Source organism: Moschus berezovskii, chromosome 4 (assembly GCF_049115385.1).
Source record: "Moschus berezovskii isolate FMDL1 chromosome 4, NW_MosBer_1.0, whole genome shotgun sequence".
Taxonomy (NCBI): Eukaryota; Metazoa; Chordata; class Mammalia; order Artiodactyla; family Moschidae; genus Moschus; species Moschus berezovskii.
Window position 1 is genome coordinate 20,309,614 of NC_142463.1, and position 21,145 is coordinate 20,330,758.

General features: G+C 38.9%; 1 protein-coding gene and 1 non-coding gene across 6 annotated transcripts in view; one reads left to right on the forward strand and one right to left on the reverse strand.

Annotated features, from left to right (window-relative positions):
* Positions 1-5,298: 5,298 nt before the first annotated feature.
* IPP (intracisternal A particle-promoted polypeptide) overlaps positions 5,299-21,145 on the reverse strand; it is a 38,961-nt gene continuing 23,114 nt past the window's right edge. For 2 of the 5 annotated variants that reach the window (XM_055402805.2, XM_088835262.1), the window contains exons 5-8: positions 20,682-20,819; positions 19,993-20,115; positions 17,595-17,815; positions 5,299-7,396 (exon numbers count right to left, since the gene is read on the reverse strand). In XM_055402805.2, the coding sequence (XP_055258780.1) occupies positions 7,172-7,396; positions 17,595-17,815; positions 19,993-20,115; positions 20,682-20,819 (707 nt within the window). In that variant the 3' untranslated portion in view covers positions 5,299-7,171. The remainder of the gene's footprint in view (positions 7,397-17,594; positions 17,816-19,992; positions 20,116-20,681; positions 20,820-21,145) is intronic. The other 3 variants (XM_055402803.2, XM_055402804.2, XM_055402807.2) reach the window with 2 other exon arrangements.
* On the forward strand, positions 15,968-16,074 carry LOC129541928 (U6 spliceosomal RNA). Its single transcript, XR_008682966.1, has one exon. It is a non-coding gene; the product is annotated as a U6 spliceosomal RNA (small nuclear RNA).

Sequence of the window (21,145 nt, forward strand, 5' to 3'; positions counted from 1 at the left end):
GGAAGTGTAGAGTCCTAACCACTAGACCACGAGGGATTTCTCTACAGTGTGTATGCTTTTTAAGTACACTGGACAGAATATTTAGAAGTATACTGAATTGTTAAATATTTTGGGGGAAGATCATGTTAATCAGATTAGTCACTCAGTCGTGTCCGACTCTTTGCGACCCCATGAACCACAGCACCCCAGGCCTCCCTGTCCATCACCAACTCCCGGAGTTCACCCAAACCACGTCCACTGAGTTGGTGATGCCATCCAACCATCTCATCCTCTGTCGTCCCGTTCTCCTCCAACCTTCAATCTTTTTGAGCATTAGAGTCTTTTCAAATAAGTCAGCTCTTCCTATCAGGTGGCCAAAGTATTGGGAGTTTCAGCTTCAGCATCAGTCCTTCCAATGAATACCCAAAATGGATCTCCTTTAGGATGGACTGGTTGGATCTCCTTGCAGTCCAAGGGACTCTCGAGTCTTCTCCAATACCACAGTTCAAAAGCATCAATTCTTCGGTGCTCAGCTTTCTTTATAGTCCAACTTTCATCCATACACGACTACTGAAAAATCATAGCCTTGATGAGATGGACCTTTGTTGACAAAGTAATGTCTCTGCTATTTAACATGCTGTCTAGGTTGGTCATAACTTTCCTTCCAAGGAGTAAGCGTCTTTTAATTTCATGGCTCCAATCACCATCTGCAGTGATTTTGGAGCCCATAAAAATAAAGTCAGCCACTGTTGCACTGTTTCCCCATCTATTTGCCATGAAGTGATGGGACCGGATGCCATGATCTTAGTTTTCTGAACGTTGAGCTTTAAGCCAGCTTTTTCACTCTCCTCTTTCACTTTCATCAAGAAGTTCTTTAGTTCTTCACTTTCTGCCATAAGGGTGGTGTCATCTGCATATCTGAGGTTATTGATATTTCTCCTGGCAATCATGATTCCAGCTTGTGCTTCTTCCAGCCCAGCGTTTCTCATGATGTACTCTGCATATAAGTTAAATAAGCAGGCTGACAATATACAGCCTTGACGTACTCCTTTTCCTATTGGAACCAGTCTGTTGTTCCATGTCCAGTTCTCACTGTTGCTTCCTGACCTGCATACAGGTTTCTCAAGAGGCAGGTCAGGTGGTCTGGTATTCCCATCTGTTGAAGAATTTTCCACAGTTTATTGTGATCCACAGAGTCAAAGGCTTTGGCATAGTCAATAAAGCAGAAATAGATGTTTTTCTGGAACTCTCTTGCTTTTTCCATGATCCAGAGGATGTTGGCAATTTGATCTCTGGTTCCTCTGCCTTTTCTAAAACCAGCTTGAACATCTGGAAGTTCACGGTTCACGTATTGCTGAAGCCTGGCTTAGAGAATTTTGAGCATGACTTTACCAGTGTGTGAGATGAGTGCAATTGTGCAGTAGTTTGAGCATTCTTTGCCATTGGCTTTCTTTGGGATTGGAATGAAAACTGACCTTTTCCAGTCCTGTGGCCACTGCTGAGTCTTCCAAATTTGCTGGCATATTAAGTGTAGCACTTTCACAGCATCCTCTTTTAGGATTTGAAATAGCTCAACTAGAATTCCATCACCTCCACTAGCTTTGTTCGTAGTGATGCTTCCTCAGGCCCACTTGACTTCCCATTCCAGGATGTCTGGCTGGTGAGTGATCACACCATCATGATTATCTGGGTCATAAAGATCTTTTTCGTACAGTTCTGTGTATTCTTGCCACCTCGTCTTAATATCTTCTGCTTCTGTTAGGTCCATACCATTTCTGTCCTTTATTGAGCCCATCTTTGCATGAAATGTTCCCTTGGTATCTCCAATTTTCTTGAAGAAATCTCTAGTCTTTCCCATTCTATTTTTTTCTTCTATTTGTTTACACTGATTGCTGAGGAAGGCTTTGTTATCTCTCCTTGTTATTCTTTGGAACTCTGCATTCAGATGCCTATACCTTTCCTATTATCCTTTGCTTTTCACTTCTCTTCTTTTCACAGCTATTTGTAAGGCTTCCTCAGACAGCCATTTTGCCTTTTTGCATTTTTTTTCTTGGGGATGGTCTTGATCCCTGTCTCCTGTACAATGTCATGAACCTCCATCCATAGTTCATCAGGCACTCTATCAGATCTAGTCCCTTAAATCTATTTCTCACTTCCACTGTATAATAAGGGATTTGATTTAGGTCATACCTGAATGGTCGAGTGGTTGACTGAAACCACTAGACCACTAGACTGAAACCACAATCACAGACAACTAGCCAATCTGATCACATGGACCACAGCCTTGTCTAACTCAGTGACAAGCCATGCCATGTGGGGCCACCCAAGATGGACAGGTCATGATGGAGAGGTCTGACAGAATGTGGTCCTCTTGAGAAGGGAATGGCAAACCACTTCAGTATTCTTGCCTTGAGAACCCCATGAACAGTATGAAAAGGCAGAAAGATAGGACACTGAAAGATGAACTCCCCAGGTTGGTAGGTGCCCAATGTGCTACTGGAGATCAGAGGAGAAATAAATCCAGAAAGAGTGAAGGGATGGAGCCAAAGCAAAAACAACACCCAGTTGTGGATGTGACTAGTGGTAAAGCAAGGTCCAATGATGTAAAGAGCAGTATTGCATAGGAACCTGGAATGTTAGGTCCATGAATCAAGGCAAATTGGAAGTGGTCAAACAGGAGATGGCAAGAGTGAATGTCGGCCCTTCCACAAGTGAGGACACAGGAGGAGCTGGTGACCCGAAGGAGGGCCCTCCCCTGACCGTGCTAGCTCCCTGGTATCAGACACGCAGCTTCCGGAACTAAAGTAGCTCTGATCATACTATGTCATTCATATATTATCATCGAGGTGGATCCAGGTTTTGCGGAACTGATGGAGAGGGAGTAGTACCAGCAATAGTAGTAATAATGTATCAGATGCTATGTTCACCACCTTACACAGAGTATCTCACTTATTCTTACAAGCACAGCATCATGTCCTTCATAGGAGCTTCAGAGATGCTCGTCTCCTGAGCAACTGGTCTGCCGTTACCTCACAGCGGAGCTTTGAAAAATATGGAAGCTTGGGCCCTCCACCCCCAGGCCACGTACATCGGGCTGGGCTTGGGTTCATATTTACTGACCTAAAGGATTATGTTTTTCCCTCTTTGAGCGGAAGAACCAAGTCCTAGCTCAGCTCTGCAAGGATACAGAACCTCGGGCTTCATTTTATCTCTTCCCTGGATTTTCCCTTCACACTTTATTTTAAATCCTAAGTCAATTTGCTTTTTGGCTTTCGTTTTTGTGAGTGAGAATGTTAGTTGCTCAAGCTTATCTGACTCTTTGTGACCCCATGGATTGGAGACCACCAGGCTCCTCTGTCCATGGAATTTTCCAGGCAAGACTACTGGAGTGGGTTGTCAATTCCTTCTCCAGGGGATCTTCCTGACCCAGGAATTGAACTTGGGTCTCCTGTATTGGCAGGCAGACTGTTTAACATTTGAGCCACCAGGGAAGCCTTTTTGTAGGTCATCTAATTCTTGATGAAAGTGAAAGAGAAGAGTGAAAAAGTTGGCTTGAAGCTCAACATTCAGAAAACAAAGATCATAGCATCTGGTCAAGTCATGGGAAGTCAAGTCATGGGAAATAGATGGGGAAACAGTGGAAACAGTGTCAGACTTTATTTTTTTGGGCTCCAAAGTCACTGCGGATGCTGATTGCAGCCATGAAATTAAAAGACGCTTACTGCTTGGAAGGAAAGTTATGACCAACCTAGACAGCATATTAAAAAGCAGAGAATGGCAACCCACTCCAGTACTCTTGCCTGGAAAATCCCATGGATGGAGGAGCCTAGTAGGCTACAGTCCATGGGGTCACAAAGAGTTGGACACAACTGAGTGACTTCACTTTCACTTTAAGTAGCAGTATCTTTTCTTTCCCTTCTTGTTTCTCTATTTTTCCTAAGACTTCTAAAATAAATATTCATTATTTTTAATATAAAAAAAAAAAAAAAGCAGAGACATTACTTTGCCAACAAAGGTCTGTCTAGTCAAGGCTATGGTTTTTCCCGTGGTCATGTATGGATGTGAGAGTTGGACTGTGAAGAAAGCTGATCGCCGAAGAATTGATGCTTTTGAACTGTGGTGCTGGAGAAGACTCTTGAGAGTCCCTTGTACTGCATGGAGATCCAACCAGTCCATTCTAAAGGAGATCAATCCTGGGTGTTCATTGGAAGGACTGATGCTAAAGCTGAAACTCCAATACTTTGGCCACCTCATGCGACGAGTTGACTCACTGGAAAAGACTCTGATGCTGGGAAGGATTGGGGGCGGGAGGAGAAGGGGACGACAGAGAATGAGATGGCTTGATGGCATCACCAACTCCATGGACCTGAGTTTGAGTGAACTCCGGGAGTTGGTGATGGACAGGGAGGCCTGGCGTGCTGTGATTCATGGGGTCGCAGAGAGTCGGACATGACTGAGTGACTGAACTGAACTGAACTAATTTAATTTTGTAATCCTTAGAGGTACAAATATAAATGGTGATGATGCTACTGATGATAACAGATTCACCCTGGAATGACGGGAAACTTTCTTGACAGCTGCCTATTGGCAGACAGGTAGAAACAGATGGATAGAAAACACAAGATAAAATAAAATTGAAATTTTGAATAAAAAAGAAAAAAGAGTGAACGTCGACATTCTAGGAATCAGAAAACTAAGATGGATTGGAATGGGTGAATTTAACTCAGATGACCATTATATCTACTACTGTGGGCAGGAATCCCTTAGAAGAAATGGAGTAGCCATCACAGTCAACAAAAGAGTCTGAAATGTAGTACTTGGATACACTCTCAAAAACGATAGAATGATCTCTGTTTGTTTCCAAGGCAAGCCATTCACTATCTTGGTAATCCAAGTCTATGCCCCGACCAGTAATGGTGAAGAAGCTGAAGTTGAACGGTTCTATGAAGACCTACAAGACCTTTTAGAATTAACACCCAAAACAGATGTCCTTTTCATTATAGGGGACTGGAATGCAAAAGTAGAAAGTCAAGAAATACCTGGAGTAACAAGCAAATTTGGCCTTGGTGTACAGAATGAAGCAGGCAAAGGCTAATAGAGTTTTGCCAAGAGAACACACTGGTCATAGCAAACACCCTCTTCCAACGACACAAGAGAAGACTCTCCACGTGCACATCACCAGATGGCCAACACCAAAATCAGATTGATTATGTTCTTTGCAGCCAAAGATGGAGAAGCTCTATACAGTCAGCAAAAACAAGACCAGGAGCTGACAGTGGCTCAGATCATGAACTCCTTATTGCAAAATACAGACTTATCATTTTAATAGTTGTTCAGAAAACAATTAAATGTAAAACTAAATGTGCAAATCCCTAAAGTTGAAACACTAAAATTCGTGGGCAATCCTTGTAATCCCAGAATGCTGCTAATAAACTAAGTTGACGAGTAATACAAGGAAAAGCAAAAAACAAAAAATTCAAGACACTTTATTAGTACATTCTTTTTAAAACAATCTGTCATTTCCTAGAAAATAAGCATATTTACAATTACTTATTTTCAGGCATTCGTCTGAATCTATTTAAGCCCGAAAACTGATTGTTTTGACTACATTTCCATCATAGCAGTACAAAATGCCTCCCTTCATACTGCCATTTTAGGCTGGCACCAGGCAATAATGATAATTAAATGATAGGAAAATTTGTAAATCTCTTTTGAACACATTCTCAACTAGAAATATTAAAGGCACATGAGTTACAGCTTAGTTTATACATTATCTTGATACTTCATTCCTTGACATTTTACACATCCCTGTCAGCCATCTGTGACCCTTCAGACTTTCAGGATACCCGAAAGAATGGGACATAGAGCTTTCTGTCTGCACTATAAAAGCTTTTCTTAAAATATGCATATGGTTAATTTGTGAAGGAAAGTATCCTTGTGGATCAATCCAAATATTTTGGACCTGAGTCTTTAATGCTTACCAAAGGTTTTCTATCTAAATAAGCCACTGATGCCTACAATATACCAAAGGACTTTCATAAAGAAAAGGGGAAATCAGGGATATAGAAATCAAATCCTGGAACAGCTAGGTAAACCTAGATGTATAAGACTTTTTTTTTTTTAAAGACCTTTAATGTATATGGCTCCAACTGACTAGTAGAAATAAAAGTGATGATCATATACACAAAATCTCTGTCTCAGAAATAGAGAACATTTCTTTAGAATGTTTCTTCGAGAAAGTAAGTTTTGAGAAGCAGTTTTAGATCAGAAGCTTTTACATTTATGAATTAGTGTATATAAAAAGTTGTACAGGGACTTACAATTCCATCTTCTCCAAGCCAGGCCGCAGCTTTGTACTAAGTTCATACTTAGGCTTGCCCAAGTATGAGTATGCTTCATAAAGCTTGGTAATCTAAAAAATTCCTTCTTCCCAAAGCTAAACATATTTTTGGAAAAAGGTGCATATAACCAGGAGGCCTCTATCACCTATATATCATTCTATTGCAATAAAGTCCTGTCACTAAGAACCTCCTATTAATTTCTCACTTGCATTCCAGCATCAAAACAAAAACATAAGTGAACAAGAGCTTTTTTTATGCTGTTATCAACAGATGAAAATTTATATAAATAGCTAGATATTTCCAACATGTCCTTTCCAGTACACCTGCTGCCAATAAAAAGTTTGGGGTTAGTGAAAAGTAGGAATCAAACAGAAGTATGAAATTGTCTCACTGGATTTTCTCTATAAGTTAAACTATGGCCATGGAATATTATGCTCTGAGCTGAATCATGAATGTATAGACATCTTTAAACTGTCTCATTTGATATTCTTACATCATACGATGGTCATGTTATAGCTTAAACAACTGGACAAGCTGCTAAAGAAACTATTTGCCAAGAAGCTTCTGGCAAATTCTTTTTACAAATAGGACTCTACTCCTAACTGGACAATTCCAGAGCATAAACAGCATCTGTTGGTCAGCTTGGCAAATTTGTGAGAACTCTTTATTAATTTAGGATATATTCCACTATCACTTCTCACTCAAATTCTTTTAAAAAAATTCTTTAGTCATTTTTCTACCAAATTCACAGAAAACAGAAAGGGTCCTATCACCAAATACAAGTGTGATTTGCAAAAGGTGAGATTCTGCATTTTCAAAATGTTTCTTTTGCTGTCTTAATGCCTTCTATTTCATAGTACAGCAACACCTCCTTCACAACGACTGGTAATCATATTGCCAATTTCTGTCCATGTATCTGAATGAGGGTTATAAACTTCAACTGAGTCCAGGGTACCTGGAGCCAAGAAATCATGGCTGGAAGATCGACCTCCAGAAACATACAGAAGCCCGTTGACTGCCACAACACACATGCCTGCTCTAGGCACCTTCATTGAGGCAACTTCAACCCACTTTTCCTGGATAAAAGAAAAAAGAAGTTTGCAGTATTATAACATGGTAACACAGAAAAGTGCTGAGAAATCAGATACTCTGGTTCTTTTTACATGTTTAAATTTCAAACTTACAACCTAGTCTAGTTATATAAGTATATCCGATATTTAAATTGAAATTTTTAGTAGGTGTAGACAAAGTAGTAAATTTAGAGGAAAATAATGAAAAATGTATCTGTGATTAATTATAAATTATGACCACCAAGAGATAATCTAGAAATTCTATATAGGCAAGAATTCAGAGAAACTAGTTCTATGAAATACAAGTATGTAATTCAAACACACACCACACAAACCCACAAAGTTCAAAGAAGAAGGCTTACAAAAGGGCTTTTTTGCATCTTTAATATAATAGGCCTCATAAATCTCCAAGAGAACAAGAAACAACACTGGCCAAATTTATTTTAACATAGAATCTTTTTTTTCAAGGACATCTAGTACAGTTAGTGAAATGTAAAACATATTTTCAGAAAGATAGTATAGATCAGGGATTGGAAACTAGGGCCTATTTTTTTAAGCCTACAAACTAAGAATGATCTTTCCATACTAAAAGATTATTAAAAATATATATATATGCCAAAAGAAGAGATTGCATGTAGCCCCCAAGGCCTAAAACATTTACTATCCAGTCTTTTAACAGAAAGTTTGCTAACTCTTGGCATACATTATTCATTGAAGCAATTTCAGTAAGCTGCTATAGACAAAATGACAAAGTCCAACTCCAGGGAAAATGTCTATACCCAGAAAACAGGAAAGCTAAAAAAAGGTCCTGAGAAATAATCAAGAGAGAAAAGAAAATGTTTCCAGATTTAAAAAAATAATAAAATAATTTGAAAATAAAGCATATGATGAACAAAATTTATAAAATCACAAAAAATGAAGAGAGATTATTCATCAATGCTAGAGAGTGAACTTCTTGAGGCAATTTGATGAGTCAGACATGAATGAGTGACTGAAAAACAACAAATCTATATTTCACAAAATATGTTCCCTGAAACACTTTTCCCCCCAAGATGTTTCACAAACAAAAGTAAGGGCTGTGTGGTCACTTAAATGTGAGAGATTTAGCATAAAGATTCATGAACTACCTTATTTTAATAAATTGTGTAAAGAAGTCCTATAGTAAAGAAATTTGTTTAACTTTATTTAATCCAACTTTCCCCAAGTATAGTTGACCAGGGAAACTTATGCTATCTACTTCCTATTATCAATGCAGGGATTTCCCTGGTGGTCCAGCGGTTAAGACTCTGTGCTTCTACTGCAGGGGGCACAGGTTTGAACCCTGGTGGAGGATCAAAGGATCCTGCATGCCAGGTGGTGATGGCCAAAAAAAAAAAAAGCAAAAAAAAAAATAGTATTCCATGGAAATTAACTTGGAAAAAATTTTTCTAATCTATAAGTCTATGACGTAACACACCATGTGCTTACATTATTCCAGCACTTAACAAATTGTAATGCAATTGTTTGTCTATTTATTTCTTTATATTTCCCACTAGAATGTTGGTTTCTTGAGAGCTGGGGTATTATATATTTAGGTTGCCTTTGCTTCCCCAGGTCTTTACATATTTGCGAATGAATAAATGTGCTGCCAAATTGAGCACCATATTTGCGAATGAATAAATGGACTAAGAACAAATGCATGATAGAACAGTGATTCACAACCTACTCTTACCTACTTTCTCTTCTTTTCCCTTTGTAGCATAATTACATCAAGCAAGTAACTGAAGGCATGAGAGAATATTGGGGTGCTCATACAGTCAGTAATAGGATAGGTAATGTACAGAGGTACAAGTGGAGAAGACAGCTGGTATGGTGGGGAGACTTGTTTCACTGAACACATAAGTAAATATATTGAGAATAACAGGAGCCAAGTTTTTAACTGATGTGATTATGATGTGATATGTGTGTGTGCTCAGTCATGTACAACTCTGCAACCCCATGGACTGTAGCCCACCAGGCTCTTCTGTCCATGGAATTTTCCAGGCAAGAATACTGGAGTAGGTTGCTGTTTCCTTCTCCAGGGGATCTTCCCAACCCAGGGATCAAACCTATGTCTCTTGCATCTCCTGCATTGGCAGGCAGACTCTTTACCACTGCACCCCTTGGGAAGCCCTTTTAACTAATAGAGAAGGTATTTACAATCATGGAAAGGGGGAAGGCCCCTTTCTTTCATGGAAAGAAACTGAGGTATAATGAAATTGGTGCCAACATTGTGAACTCATGGTTTTATAACATATATGCACAGATATGGAAATACATATGAGTATTTGTGTGAATACATATACACATACACACATATACATTTATTGTTTATGTTTAGCTGTTGACTGAGAATGCCTAGAAGCAGCAATACTCCAGCAGCAATAAATATTCTGAGAACTAATCTTGGTTTCCAAATACTGTTCTTCACTAAGAGAAACTAAAGGTTCTTGGAGAAATGACTGATTCCAGGATCAGAGAAGTATAATCTTTTTTATACTTGAAATATTTTACTATGCCAGATAGTAAAGAAATGCTCAAAAGGACCGAATCAGAAGGGATCTCTACTTTCAGTCATGATAGAATAACTGTTACCAAACGTGCCCTCCTACCATAAAGAATTAGAAAACTTGACAGACTATACGAAATAAAGTTCTCAGATGATGGACAACAGGCAATGAAACACTGTGATTCAGAAAAAGAAAGAAACAAAGTGAGCTCCATAGCTGTCCAGGCTTTTTGCCTGGAGGGCTTTCTGAACAGCAGTACAGAGAAGGGAATCCCAAGCAAAGCATGACAGTCAGCTGATTTATGAGATGGAAATCAGAGTTCAGAGAGGCTGATGCAGTTGAGATTTGTAAGGAAGAGTGCCAGAGGACAGAGGTTCCCTTGAGTCTGGCTGAATACTCCTAATCTTTGCATGCATAAAATGAGACTATGAAATAAAATAAAACAACAAAAAAGTAAAAATAAAAAATTGTTAAAAAAGAAGAAAAGAAAGGGGAAAGAAAATTTAAAAATGAGACTCCATAAGAAAAATCAAGGAACAACAAATGGGAAGATGTGACATAATGAGACATATATTTGGTCTCTGACTACAGTTCTTAACACAGAGCTCCCTTGGGATAACCTTAGTGACAGGAATGTCTTCCTCCCTAAAAAGGCAACCCTTGTAGGATCCTGTATAAATCAATATAGGGGCCTCTTACCAGAAAGATCAAGCCGAGATTAGAAGCTTGGAATTTAGTCCCATGTCCTGTCATCCAGGGAACAGAGAAGGACTGGAGGTTGAAACTGATCATGCCTATGTGATGAAGCCTCCATAAAAATCCCTAAACTATGAGGTTTGGAGCGCTTCTGGTTTGGTGACCATATCCACATGCCAGGTAAGTGATACCCCCAAATCCCACTGGGGCGGAAACCTTTAAGACCCTCCTGGATCTTGCCCTATACTTCTTCATCTGGTTATTCATTTATATCCTTTATAATAATACAGAATATAAAAATTATATTCTAGTCTATTGTTCTATACTTATAGTGACATAGAATATCCTTTATAATAAACTGGAAAACAGTTAAGTAAGGTGTTTCCCAGAGTTCTGTGAGCCATTATAGCAAATTATTGAACCTGAGGAAGGGATCACAGGAACCCCCAATTTGTAACCAAGTCAGTGGTTAATATGAGGACATACTACTTGAGACTGGTGTCTAAAGTGAGGGCAGTCTTGTGGTACTGAGCCTATAACCGTGGGATAGTTCGTGTCAGAACTGAATTGACTTTAGGATGCCAGTTGGTGTCCACAGAGAATCAGAGAAGAATTTGGTGTGGAAAACCCACATATTTGGTGTAAAAATACAGAGAGCAAAGAAACAGTTTTCCTTTACAGGAACTCCTGTAAGCTTAACAATTCTCAGAGCTCACACAAGGCTGGATGATATCTAGCTTTGACCAGACAATATGAACAAACCTTTTGGACAGCTAGGACAAACAGGAGAGAGTCAAGAAGAGCCATGCTGCAATGGTAGGGCTAAACTATCTATTCCTAAAGAACCTAGACCTTCTAGACCTTCCCTACAAAGCTTAAAAACAAGTTCAAAATATCAATCTGATTTACAAATAACTGCCTATCAAAACTAAACACAACACTTACGGGAAGAAAATAGAATCCAAATACTCAACTATGTAACACCTACAATGTCCAACATTTGATCAGTTATTAGAAATGTGGAAAAGCGAAAAAAAAGAAGAAAAAAAAATGTGACTGAAACCAAAGAAAAATTTCAACCAATACAAGTTCAGTTCAGTCGCTCAGTCGTGTCTGACTTTCCGCAACCCCATGAATCACAGCACGCCAGTCCTCCCTGTCCACCACCAACTCCCGGAGTTCACTCAAACTCATGTCCACAGAGTCGGTGATGCCATCCAGCCATCTCATTCTCTGTCGTCCCCTTCTCCTCCCGCCCCCAACCTTTCCCAGCATCAGAGTCTTTTCCAGTGAGTCAACTCGTCGCATGAGGTGGCCAAAGTATTGCAGTTTCAGCTTTAGCATCAGTCCTTCCAATGAACACCCAGGATTGATCTCCTTTAGAATGGACTGGGTGGATCTCCTTGCAGTACAAGGGACTCTCAAGAGTCTTCTCCAACATCACGGTTCAAAAGCATCGATTCTTCGGCAATCAGCTTTCTTCACAGTCCAACTCTCACATCCATACATGACCACGGGAAAAACCATTGCCTTGACTAGACAGACCTTGGTTGGCAAAGTAATGTCTCTGCTTTTTAATATGCTATCTAGGCTGGTCATAACTTTCCTTCCAAGCAGTAAGCGTCTTTTAATTTCATGGCTGCAATCAACATCTGCAGTGATTTTGGAGCCCCAAAAAATAAAGTCTGACACTGTTTCCACTGTTTTTCCATCTATTTCCCATGAAGTGATGGGACCAGATGCCATGATCTTTGTTTTCTGAATGTTGAGCTTCAAGCCAACCTTTTCACTCTCCTCTTTCACTTTCAACAAGAGGCTTTTGAGTTCCTCTTTACTTTCTGCCATAAGGGTAGTGTCATCTGCATATCTGAGGTTATTGATATTTCTCCCAGCAAGCTTGATTCCAGCTTGTGCTTCTTCCAGCCCAGTGTTCCTCATGATGTACTCTGCATTGAAGTTAAATAAGTAAGGTGACAATATACAGCCTTGACGTACTCCTTTTCCTATTTGGAACCAGTCTGTTGTTCCATGTACAGTTCTGACTTTTGCTTCCTGACCTGCATACAGGTTTCTCAAGAGGCAGGTGAGGTGGTCTGGTATTCCCATCTCTTTCAGAATTTTCCACAGTTTATGGTGATCCACACAGTCAAAGGCTTTGGCATAGTCAATGAAGCAGAAATAGATGTTTTTCTGGAACTCTTGCTTTCTCCATGATCCAGCGGATGTTGGCAATTTGATCTCTGGTGCCTCTGCCTTTTCTGAAAACCTGCTTGAACATCTGGGAGTTCACGGTTCACAGATTGCTGAAGCCTGACTTGGAGAATTTTGAGCATGACTTTCCTAGCGTGTGAGATGAGTGCAATTGTGCGGTAGTTTGAGCATTCTTTGGCATTGCCTTTCTTTGGGATTGGAATGAAGACTGACCTTTTCCAGTCCAGTACCACTGCTGAGTTTTCCAAATCTGCTGGCATATTGAGTGCAGCACTTTCACAGCATCATCTTTCAAGACTTGAAATAGCTCAACTGGAATTCCATCACCTCCACTAGCTTTGTTAGTAGTGATGCTTTCTAAGGCCCACTTGACTTCACATTCCAAGATGTCTGGCTCTAGGTCAGTGATCACGTTATTGTGACTATCTTGCTCGTGAAGATCTTTTTTGTACAGTTCTTCTGTGTATTCCTGCTACCTCTTCTTAATATCTTCTGCTTCTGTTAGGTCCATACCATTTCTGTCCTTTATCGAGCCCATCTTTGCATGAAATGTTCCCTTGGAATCTCTAATTTTCTTGAAGAGGTCTCTTGTTTTTCCTATTCTGTTGTTTTCCTCTATTTCTTTGCATTGATCACTGAGGAAGGCTTTCTTATCTCTCCTTGCTATTCTTTGGAACTCTGCATTCAGATGCTTATATCTTTCCTTTTCTCCTTTGCCTTTTGCCTCTCTTCTTTTCACAGCTATTTGTAAGGCCTCCTCAGACAGCCATTTCGCTCTTTTGCATTTCTTTTCCATGGGGATGGTCTTGGTCCCTGTCTCCTGTACAATGTCACGAACCTCCGTCCAGAGTTCATCAGGCACTCTATCAATCAGATCTAGTCCCTTAAATCTATTTCTCACTTCCACTGTATAATCATAAGGGATTTGATTGAGGTCATATCTGAATGGTCTAGTGGTTTTCCCTACTTTCTTCAATTTAAGTCTGAATTTGGCAATAAGGAGTTCATGATCTGAGCCACAGTCAGCTCCTGGTCTTGTTTTCGCTAACTGTATACAGCTTCTCCATCTTTGGTTGCAAAGAATAGAATCAATCTGATTTCAGTGTTGACCATCTGGTGATGTCCATGTGTAGAGTCTTCTCTTGTGTTGTTGGAAGAGGGTGTTTGCTATGATCAGTGCGTTCTCTTGACAAAACTCTATTAGCCTTTGCCCTACTTCATTCCGTGCTCCAAGGCCAAATTAGCCTGTTACTCCAGGTGTTTCTTGACTTCCTACTTTTGCATTCCAGTCCCCTATAATGAAAAGGACATGAAAGTGAAAGAGGAGAGTGAAAAGGTTGGCTTGAAGCTCAACATTCAGAAAACAAAGATCATGGCATCTGGTCCCATCACTTCATGGGAAATAGATGGAAAAACAGTGGAAACAGTGTCAGACTTTATTTTTTTGGGCTCCAAAATCACTGCAGATGCTGATTGCAGCCATGAAATTAAAAGACGCTTGCTCCTTGGAAGGAAAGTTATGACCAACCTTGATAGTATATTTAAAAGCAGAGACATTACTTTGCCAACCAAGGTCCGTCTAGTCAAGGCAATGGTTTTTCCCGTGGTCATGTATGGATGTGAGAGTTGGACTGTGAAGAAAGCTGATCGCCGAAGAATCGATGCTTTTGAACTATGGTGTTGGAGAAGACTCTTGAGAGTCCCTTATACTGCAAGGAGAGTCCCTTATACTGCAAGGAGATCCAGTCCATTTTAAAGGAGATCAATCCTGGGTGTTCATTGGAAGGACTGATGCTAAAGCTGAAACTGCAATACTTTGGCCACCTCATGTGACGAGCTGACTCACTGGAAAAGACTCTGATGCTGGGAAAGGTTGGGGGCGGGAGGAGAAGGGGACGACGGAGAATGAGATGGCTGGATGGCATCACCGACTCTGTGCACATGAGTTTGAGTGTACTCCGGGAGTTGGTGATGGACAGGGAGGCCTGGAGTGCTGTGATTCATGGGGTCGCAGAGAGTCAGACACGACTGAGCGACTGAACTGAACTGAACTGAACTGATAATTCTACAGATTCAAGAAGTTCAATGGATTTCAAGCAGGTTAAACATCAAAATCCCATAAGATATATCAAATTACTGGAAATCCGTAAGAGAAAAAATCTTAAAAACTGTCAAAGAAAAAAGAGATGTTACATATATGGGAGAACAAGATTGATTACCGACTTCCCATCAGAAACAATGCAAGAACTAACACAGCACTGTAAATCAACTGTACTCCAATAAAAATTTTTTAAAAAAGAAACAATGCAAGAAGATAAGTAAACAACAATATTAAATGATGAGAGTGAGGGGAAGAACAACCTAAAATTCTACACTCAGCAAAATATCTCTCAAAAATGATGGTAGACAGGAAGACCCCTGGAGGAAGAAATGGCAACCTGCTCCAGTATTCTTGCCTGGGAAATCCCAAGGAGAGACAAGCCTGATGGGCTACAGTCCATGGGGTTGTAAATAGTTAGACAAGACTGAGCAACTAAGCATTATATTAATAGCTTCTGGAGCCCAGAACCACAACTTACTGAAGCCCCTGGCCCTAGAGCCCGTACTCCTCAAGAGAAACAACCTGAATGAGAAGCCCATGCACTGCAACTGGAGAGTAACCTTCACTTGCTGTAATTGGAGGGAAGTCTGCACAGCAACAAAGACCGATGCAGCCAATAAATAGATAAATAACTTAAAAAAAATATATGGTGAAAAAATTTTGTCAAATGAAAGCTTATAGAATCATTGTCAGCAGAACAGCACAAAAATAAATACTAAAGGAAGTTCTTCAAGCTAAGAGAAAATGCTATAAGATAGAAACTTAATTCTATACAATGAACAGAACTAGAAATGATAGTTATGAATACACAATTATGAAATATTTTCTCATTAAAATTTATCTTAAATATAATTGTTTAAATAAATATAACAACAACATAATGTGGGGTTTATTAGATACATAGAAGTAAAATCAATACATCAATAACACAAAGGATGGAAGAAGAAAATATAAGTATGTTTTTTTAAGTTTCTTACATTAAAAGTGAACTGGCATGATATTATTTTAATGTAGATGTAATACTTTAAAATGCCTATTATAGTGCTCACTTTGGGAGCACATACACTAAAATTGGAATGATACAGAGAAGATTAGCATGGCCCCTGCACAAGGATGACACGCAAATTCGTGAAGCGTTCCATATTTTTACGGTGAATAGCCTGGTCTCTGCTCCCCTCCTTCTGCCCTTGCAGTTCGGGCATGGAGCGGGGCTACAGGGAGAAAGTGCTAAGATTTTGTTAAAGAAAAAATAAACTGTTGAATTTGTAAAAAAAAAAAATAATAATAAATAAAAATAAAATGCCTATTATATACAATGCAAACCCAAAAGCAATAATTAAGAAAAAAGGTGAAGATATATAGTTAATTGGACTAAAGAGATAAAATGGAATACTAAAACAATCAACATACAGAGAGGAAAAAAAAAGGATGGATTGTACAAACAGAAAAACAGCAAAATAAGAGTCTAAAAATCAACCCCACATATAAAATTACATTGTATATAAATAGTAAAAATTCTAAAGACCCTACTTAGAAGTGATAGACTTTCAAACTGTACAGAGAAACAGATCACAGCTATTTTACAAAACATGTAGTTTTTAAAGACACAGATTTAAAGTAGAAGGAAAAAAAGATACACAATGCACATACTAATCAAGAGATACCTTGGCTACATTAGTATCAAAACAAAGTAGACTTCAAGGAAAGGATATTATCATAGAGAAAGAAAAACATTCCAAGGCTATAAAAAGATCAATTCAACAAGAAAACATAATAATAAATGTATACACACTTAATAACAGAGATTACAAATATGAGAAGCAAAATCTGACAGGAATGGAAGGAGAACAGATAAATCCATAATTACAGATAGATTAAAAGTCACTTGTTCCTTGTAAGAAAAGCTGTGACAAACTTAGACAGTGTATTAAAAAGCAGAGACATCACTTTGCCAGCAAAGTTCCGTCTAGTCAAAAATGTTTTTTTCAGTACTAATATACAGATGTGCGCATTGGACCATAAAGAAGGCTGAGCACTGAAGAGTTGATGCTTTTGAACTGTGGTGCTGGAGAAGACTCTTGAGAGTCCCTTGGACAGCAGGAGATCAAACCAGTCAATCCTAAAGGAAATCAATCCTGAATATTAATTGGAAGGACTGATGTTGAAGCTGAAGCTCCAATACTTTGGCCACCTGATGCGAAGAGCCGACTCATTGGAAAAGACCCTGATGCTGGGAATTATTGAAGGCAAGAGGAGAAGGGAGCAACAGAGGATGAGATGGTTGAATGGCATCAGCAACTCAATGGATATGAGTTTGAGTAAACTCCAGGAAATGGTGAAAGATGGGGAAGCCTGGTGTGCTACAATCTAATGGGGTCCCAAAAAGTCAGACATGATTTAGCGACTGAACAACACAGATCTTGTGCTAAGTCACTCTATCATGTTCAACACTTTGTGGCCCTAGGCTCCTCTGTCCATGGGACTCTACAGGCAAGAATACTGGAGTGAGTTGCCATTTACTTCTCCAAAGGATCTTCCCAACCCAGGGATCGAACCCAGGTCTCCCCCACTGCAGGTAGATTCTTTACCGTCTGAGCCACAAAGGAAGCCCACAGATCTTACAGACATGAATAACAGGATACCAAACAATTGAAATCATTCAACCTACCTCTTCAAAGGAATATTTTTCTACAGTATGAAGAGCATCTTGTGTCTCATTCCACCCTCCAATAGCATAGATACAATCATTGAGTGCAGCCACCCCAAGGTATGCTCTTCTAGTTCCCATTGGAGGAAGTGGAGACCATCGTTTGGAAAGTGGATCATAAGCTTCAAAAGAACGAAGCTCTATTCCTTCATTGCTGATGCCCCCAACCACATATATTAAACCTGAAAATGGAATATTTTTGCTCAGATGCTATAGAAAATAGGATACAAATAATTATAAAATGTGATATATGTGATTTAAGTTTGTTATCTGATACTTTACTTAATGCAGGGCTTCAAGAGAGAGAATTGACTTCTGTCCAGTTTATCACAGCTCTCATTTAAGCATATTACAAAGAATTAGCGGTACGAATTTAAAGTGGCACTGAATTTTCAAAGAACTGAATGATGCTATAACAAAACAATCTGTCAGACAAGGATTTCCAATCTTATTGTTTGCTTAATGATCTCAAGTTCCAGATCCACTGCTATCGTATACAAGTAAAAAAGGAAGAGGAGAGGGATTTCCCCCTCTTAAAAACAGTCATACACTTAAACTGGGAATGACATAACCCTGTTTGGTGACAACCTAAATTTTGCTCAAATGTACGTAAAATAGAGAATTAAATTTAAATTAGAATAGTTCATGGCTAGATTAAGGTATTAGATACAGTACAGCAGACTGTAATTCAGAGTTTCTTATTAAATTTGATTTGCAACTAAAGATTCTGACAATCAACAATTACTTTTTGAGTGCTTACTGTTGTTCCTAGAGTTCTAAAGTTGTAAGTTTTACGGAATGGCATTTTAAGAAACATAAGCTAAATGTTAGTAAACTTGGGTTCAAGCTTCAACTTTACTAGAAACCAACTATGACAAAAGACAACTCACAGCCTCCTGATCTTCAGCTTCCTCATCTAAAAATAAAGGGGTTGAAATAGATAATATTCAAGATGCCTCTCCAGCTCTATGATTTCAGATGAGAAGATAAAAATAAATATAAAACAACTAGAGAACATTATAATATTAAATAATAGAACATAGTCTACACCATGTAATTTGAGCATTTAGATGCCAGCAGAAATCTGAGAAGGTACTCAGAGGCAGAAAGAACTTGAGCTAGGAATGGAGCACCTGAGTTGTCACATAACAATGGCAGACTGCTTCCTACTCTACAGCTACATACAAACATGTTCCCCAAATCTGGACAGAGTATTAGGTTTCATTCTAGAGTGCTTATTAAGTACCTCTCAGTATACTGCTTGCTTGCTTATTCGCTCAGTCATATTTGACTCTTTGCAACCCTTTGGACTGTAGCCCGCCAGGCTCCTCTTCCATGGGGTTTTTCAGGCAAGGATATGGGAGTGGGTTGCAATTTCCTTTTCCAGGGGGTCTTTCCGACCCAGGGATTGAACCTGTGTCTCCTGCATTGCAGGCAGATTCTTTACCTGCTGAGGCATCGGGGAAGCTTACAGGTACATATAAATGTGTTCCCCAATTCTGAACAGAGAATCAGGTTTTACTTGAGAGTGCTTATTAATTACCTATCAGTGTACAGTAGACAATTAATAAATGTCTGTATACCATTTAAATATGTAGTACATTTTTCAAATCTGTGATAGCACGTGTGTATACTGAATTACAATGTACCCTATTTAAAAAAAACACTGAAGAAATCTATGACACCATAAAGATTGTTTTTTATAATCTCTCCCTACTTAGAAATGCTTGAAGGTTAAAGTGTTAGTTGCTCAGTCATGTCCAACTCTTTGCAACCCCGTGCCAGGCTCCTCTGTTCATGAAATGCTCCAGGCAAGGATACTGGAGTGGGTTGCCATGCCCTCTTCCAGGGAATCTTCCTGACCCAGGGATCGAACCCGGGTCTCCTGCATTGCAGGCAGATTCTCTACCAATTGAGCCATCAGGGAAGCCCTAAGGCGTACAAGGGAGAGAAAATGACAATAATGGATAACAGTTCAAATGCTTATTTTGCTAATTAGGTATCTTTGCCCATCTGGAAATTTTAATTTTAGCTTTATTTTGGAAAAAAAATCTTATTTTGGTAATACAGAAATAAAGATATAAGAGGTTTAAAAATATAAGAGATAAGAAGCAAAACCTCCACACTGTTAAGTGTCAATTATTCAAAACTAACAGGCAAGAGTTTCAGCAAGCTCCAGGAGTTGATGATGGACAGGGAAGCCTGGTGTGCTGCAGTCCACGGGGTTGCAAACAGTCACACACAACTGAGCGCCTGAACCAAACAGGCATAAAATACACTTTTGTGAAAATAAAGCCTCAAGCTCAAACAGTTGTTTAAAAAATACATTTTCAGGAAAAAGATTTTATGAAGCAATTACCTTGCATTTCACAACACCCAAAGTAGTACCGTGACACAGCCATGTTGCCAACTACTTCCCATTTATTTTCGTCAGGATCAAATCGTTCAACAGTGTTCCCTATCTCAGCTCCAACCCAACCACCTGAAACCAAATAAAAAATCTTATTTCCTGAATAAAGGAAACTTATTTATGTAAAGCACCTTAGAAAACATCTAATCTGACAACTTTATATTATAGATGATTATCATATGGACCAGAGAGGTTCTCTGTCCAAGATTATAAGAAAAGGTAGAATTTGATTGTAATCAGAACTTGGATCTTTCAACTCTCTGCCTAGGTTTCACTAGAGACTTTAACAAACAAAACAAACCCCCAAACTTCAATCTATTGCATAGGAAATACAATATTTTGCAAAACTATTTTTAAAAATAATATCTGCATATTTAGAACAGTCATCCTAATCATGACATTTAACAAGTCAGCTAAAATGCTCCTATAGACATGTCATCTGTATTTTATCCCCATCTCCTTCTAAGAGTTCCATACTTGACAGTATTTCCCAAGTAATATAATTTTGAGAATAAGAACTTTTAAAACTGAAGAGACACAAGTTTCTTACAGGAAGGAAGGAAAATTTCTAAAGTAAGCAGAATTTGATTAAGAATTTAAATAATATTAGATATCTTTAAATTGGAGAGAATAATTACCCAAAGCATAGATAGCCCCATAACATACACACACTCCCAAGCCACAGCGGGGGTGATTCATTGAAGCTACAGTCGTCCACTGTTTAGTAACTGGATCATAACATTCAGTACAGTCAAAAATCATTGAATCCTTTTCACCTAAGTCAAATAAGGGACACATATGAGAAGAATTAATAATGTTAATAGCCTAAAACCACAATACAATATTCAATAGCATTCTGTGTTGTCAGAATTCAACTATTCAACTATTTTATACTCTTCATTAAAATTTATTTGCCCACCATGTGTTATTTTGAATCATAGCACTGTCATTTATCAATGTCTACTTAATTAAGCAAAGTAGACTATTACCTGTTTATAATTCTACCACCCAAACAATCCATGTAATTTTGAGGGATAAAGTTTGCATTTTGAAACTTCTATGTTTTCATAGTTTAGATAGCAGGCTCTGCTACAATTTGAGT